The sequence below is a fragment of the Rhopalosiphum padi genome, chromosome 3 (assembly GCF_020882245.1).
Source record: "Rhopalosiphum padi isolate XX-2018 chromosome 3, ASM2088224v1, whole genome shotgun sequence".
Classification (NCBI taxonomy): domain Eukaryota; kingdom Metazoa; phylum Arthropoda; class Insecta; order Hemiptera; family Aphididae; genus Rhopalosiphum; species Rhopalosiphum padi.
The window spans coordinates 19123360-19128912 of NC_083599.1; the positions used below are offsets into that span (position 1 = coordinate 19123360).

At 32.9% G+C, this 5553-nt stretch overlaps 1 protein-coding gene across 1 annotated transcript; it reads right to left on the reverse strand.

Annotated features, from left to right (window-relative positions):
* Window positions 1-298: 298 nt before the first annotated feature.
* Window positions 299-1105, reverse strand: LOC132924865 (uncharacterized). Its single transcript, XM_060989305.1, has one exon. The coding sequence runs from the start codon at window positions 1103-1105 to the stop codon at window positions 299-301; it is 807 nt and encodes a 268-aa protein (XP_060845288.1).
* Between the last annotated feature and the right edge of the window lie 4448 nt (window positions 1106-5553).

Below are 5553 nucleotides of genomic sequence, written 5' to 3' on the forward strand. Positions count from 1 at the left end.
GCTCAATCGTGTTGTTTTTGGGGTTTTTTGGGGTTCCTATTGTTTTATTGTAACCGTGCTCAATCGTGTTGTGAAAAAGGTCAATCGTGCTCAATCGTGTTCCAGCCGTGTATATATATACCTTAATTTTTTAATTTATAAAAGACGTTCGGTAATAAAAAGTAAAAAAAAATTAACGTTTAACAATAACAGTAATAATAATAATAATAATAATAATAATACACGTGCATTTTGCAAATTACAAAGGATTTAAAAAAAAAATGTTCATAATATTATTATGCCTAACTGATTTCACATTCTAATAATCAAACAGATCCAAATTCTGGTTCGGAGGACATCCGTTGTGCATCGCATACCTAAAGCAATCGGCGCGGCCACCGATTAGAGCCGCAGCACAAGTCCTCCTGTCCCACGGGCAGTTGTTCTCGCGCGCGTACATAAGGCACTGCAGTTGCCCGTGTCCCGCAGCGTTACAGCACGCGTCCGCGTCCCACGGGCATCCGTTTTCCCGGGCGTACCGGAGGCAGTCGAGATGGCCGTGTCCCGCGGCCAGGGCACACGTATCGGCGGCCCACTCACAGCCGTGTTCGTGGAGGAACCGTAACGTGCGCAATTGGCCGTCGGCCGCGGCTCCCGCGCACGTCCTCTTGTCCCGCCGACTTCCGTTCCGGAACGCGTACTCGAGACACGGCAGGTGGCCGTTGATCGCGGCCCAGTCGCACGCCGACCTAGACGTCCCGGACGGACGGCGCCACGGCACGCCGATCGAACGGGCCAACTCCATACAATCCGTATGGCCGTGACACGCGGCCACCTCGCATATATGGGCCGTCAGTCGTCGTCGTCGTCGTCGGTGGCGGCGGCGGTTAGTCGCATTCGCCACGATGTGCTGCACTTTGGCGAACATCGACCGTCTCTGGCCGCGCGGGTCGAAGCCGACGATCTTGTTCAACCTTATCACTTCTAAAATCGTCCGACAGCACTTCCGCGGGTCGACGTTCGGCGTTCCCAACTCGTCGAAGTATTTCCGCTGATCTCTGGTGCACGCGATGTAGGCCGATGTCAACAGGCTGGGCACGGGGTATTGTCTAACGTCGTTCGCCATCGCGTGGATAAATGCGCGGAGCAAAGAGGTGTTGTCCGCTCGCGCCTATACTGTAAACATAAAATATTAAAACGTACAATAATATATTAATAATAATCGACGTAAAAACGATGACGTGATAGGCCTATATCTATATATTATATATTGTGCACTCCGTGCCGAAAAGTCGATATAAGAGAGGTTGTGAACCCAAACCGTCGACGCGTACGAAAATAAAAAAGAAAAGAGAGAGAGTAATAAAAGGAGTACGCGTGTACACAGGGCCGTATTGCGGTTTGGTGGCGCCCCTGGCAAATCACTGCATTTGCGCCCCCCCCTTCCCAAATTAAAAATTTGCATTAGTTTAAAAAAATCATTTGAAATATATAAAATATAAAAAAAAATAAATATATAAATTCTATATATTATATTATTATATATGAAGTGTTTTTTCCTCATCAATATTTTTTATTATCAAATCAAGTGAAAATTTTCTAATTACTTACGCATTAAATACTCTTTAATATAGCTTAAATTAAGGCACCTGGTGCCGATGCCATTTTGTCCTCAAAAAAACACTCTGCGGGAATAACAATACCGCCTTCTAGAATCAACCAAATTTCATAAATTTTTTTTATTGCTAGAGAGAAATATTCTACAGCCCGCATCGATCTCTGTTTTTCAATATTTTATTAAAAATACGACAATTTTACGCTTTGTTTACAAATTATTTTATACCGCGATTATTTGAAATCAAATAAAAAATTGGAGGTCGATGTGGCCTGTAGAAAGTCTTATTCTATCAGATAAAAAAAGAGATCTAAATCCCACAATTCTACGAGGCTTGAAAGTTATTCCTGTGAAGTCATTTTTGTTTATATAATACATCGTACCATCCTCCCAAAAATAGGTAAGTGGCAGTAGATTATAGAAAATGTATTATAATTGTGGTAATAACTAAAATATGAAATTTAATTTTCAGGTTCGATAAAATTGTTGACATTTTGGAAAACCGGCATCGAGACCCTTAGTTCGTACGAGTACGATTGCTTAAAAGCTAGAATTATGAATTACCATAATATTGTACTCACGTAAATTTTACGTCTAAGAAACTACGTCGATACTCGGCAGCAATTCAACAGAAAATAAAACCGTTGTAATTCGAGTGTCTTGTTCTTTATATATCTTTGTTATAGTAGACAATAATAATTTGTTGACGGACGACGGTTTTATTTAAAGAAAAAATATTATAATAAGGCGATAGCGATAAGTCGATAATACGACTGGCCCGACGACCGACATCAAAAAACAATAATACTATTTTAAGAATTACGTAGTTCACCGTTTTTTAATAGAAGTTTAAATAAACATTTTGCTAATGCCTAATATCTGAATAACAGGAAACGTACATTTTGGATACGTACAGACCGTACAGTAGTTAATAGTTATGCTATAAATACGTACATACCTTATCTATTTTATGAGAATATGTTTTGCATATCAATATTAAATCATACGTATAAAATATAATACAAATACTCTATCTAGCCTAAGAACGAATCGGCCGCGGACAAAAATCGGTCGAAACTCGCGCATTAACATAAATAATTCTTGTATAATAAAAATAGATCGAGGCTCTTCTATAATAAGTCATTAAAATAAATATACATTTTTCAAATATTATGTGAAAAATATTACATAAGTAATATTGAAATTTGCGCCCCTCTTAGAATTCTTTGAATTGCGCCCCTGGCCCATGCCATCTTGCCCTGCTCTGAATACGGCCCTGCGTGTACACGACTTTCTTGGGACAGAAAAGTCAAATAGTTGCGGGAAAAGGCTGACTCTATTATTATCTAACGTAGTTGTATATATTATGTATAAAAAATATATAACTTTACAACCAATTTTTTTGTATTTTCTATTCCGTATTAGTTGTGTGCGTTACAATAGTTATTGTATCTATTCCGCTTTGTATGTGTGTGTGTGTGTGTGTGTGTGTGTGTGTGTGTTGTTATGTGCCGATACATTAATATTGTCCACATCTGCAGTTTATGGTTAATATATCTTTTGAGTTAGGTATACTCTTATGTTATGTTTAGTTCAATATTTTATTATTATGTGAACACTTTTACAATTGTTCTCGTCTTCTATTGATACTTTATTATATTGTTATTTTAGTATGTGTATGTACCTATTATCATTTTATTAGGTACTCTCTCATAAGAAAAACCTCATTATTAATATTATTCTTATTCCAGATTCCCACACCGTAATTAAAAACATTAGCCATGAAAATATATAACGTATAAACTATGTAAATACGATTTATTCATTACTGGACTATGATTATAAAAAACAAACTTTATGAAACGTATTGGATCACAAGAACGAAATTAGTTAATATGTTAATATGATTACTAAATACAAACATATACAAATTTGAAAAACGTATCTATAATATACATTATTCTTTTATTAAAAAGTAAAAATAATCAGAATATAAAATAAAATATGAGTGCATATTTTAAAATAAGCTAATGGAGTGCTGTGTGTGTTAATAAAGCATTATATTAAAACTTATAATCTAAGTCATATAGTCTATATAGTCATAGAATATGTAGATCAATGAAACAAATGAACTGAGACAATAAAACGTTTAATACATTTAAATAAAAACAAAAGAACAAAATTGTGATACTGTCATCTTGGTGACATTCATCTGTGATTTTATAAATAAACGTGTCATGAATGTTTTGTTTCTAAGCATCCGTAACAATTTAGTGTACCAGTGGCGTCATTTTAGTTTTTGTTTGACTAGGGAGGGCAACTTTACTCACTGATTTGCCGACTCAAAATTTTTTCCACGCAGATTCACATAGAATAGTGCCATAGTATGTGTGAAGGGGGGGGGGGGTAAATTTTCAGGTCTATGAACGTCACACACAGGATTTTGAAGTATTAAATATAAACAATTTTGTCAAATATTTATTAGAATTATTAAGTCAAATAGAATAATTGAGTAATGTGTAAATAAATAATAAATAGGTAATAGGTACTTTTTAAGTTTCAATACTGATTTACAAGTAGTTGGCAGTTCTTATAGTCACATAATGAAATACACTAAACATTTTGATTAATAATATAATATACTTCTTTAAAAAAATACGACAAAAAAATTAACAACAAATCTTTATTTATAAAATGTAAAATATAGAAAATTATGTATCTACAACTTATCTTAACATAAATATTGTAATTTGTAATTACATTTAATAGAATGGTAATGGAGTCGTAATCAGGGCTTATTTTAAGAATTTTAATCAACTCCACATTTTATTTAAAAAATAAGCATTTCAAAATAGAACTATAAATCTAAATATATAATATTAGATATTTTAGTCTAAAATGATAACATTTTTAGCTTTTAGGTGGAATAATTTTAAATTTAACCTATTAATAAGAAATAAAATAATAAACGAATGTTACGTGTTTAAGGTATTTTATTTTAATTAATGTCTACTTTACTTTTTTCGTAATTAATACAACACAACAGAATGTTAAAACGTTTTTTTTCTAATTGTTTTCAGTTTGATCTTTTTTTATAATTAGATTTTCTTTTTGAAACTGCCATAAAAATCACATTAAACCATTCTTGTTCTTTGGCTTCAGCATATGAGTCTTTGATGCGAAATTCATAATTAATCATTTATTTATTTGTTTTAATAATTTCATAATTTCTATATCTATACTATATTGCTAGTCTTGAATCTCAATTTTGAAGAGCAGGTATGTTAAAATGAATATAAAAATATTAATTTTCCGTTTCTAGTGTTTCTACATACAAACTTTGACGGTTTATTGATTTATTAAAATTTTATAGATTTTAACTTTTACTTATTAATTGTTCAACGTCAGCGCTGTGACTAACACGAGCAAGTAAAATAGTGATATTTTTTAACTCGTTGGACCCTACTGATAAATGTTGCACTATAATTCAGGCAATAGCACTTGTTGTATTTCTTCTAATCTATTATTTTTAATCTTTATATATACTATATCTACATTTAATATCTACTACATTTAAATCATTGCCCAAAATGACAAATTTATTTCTAATATTAGCATTAAAAATGACAATCAAGGTTAGCTATACAGGTTTAATGTAGTACTAACAAAATATTCATCAATAAAGGCTCTTGTCTATGATTTCTAATAATTTAATTTTTTCAATTTTAAAAACACATTAGTACCTAGAAGAACTAATATTTGTTGTATTATCTTAATAATATAGCAATAAATTATAAAAAATCAACTACGCTGAAATAGATTATCAAGTGCACATTTAGCTTTTCCAAATACGCAAAACAAGCCTAAGTGCGCTTTAGAATAAGCCCTGGTCGTAATTATACTAATGATTTGCTAATATAGGTTGATAATGTTGTATAATATCGATTTGGTAGATACTA

Excerpts from the sequence above, each read along its gene's own strand:
- LOC132924865 (XM_060989305.1), bottom strand. The coding sequence starts at position 1,105 with ATGGCGAACGACGTTAGACAATACCCCGTGCCCAGCCTGTTGACATCG.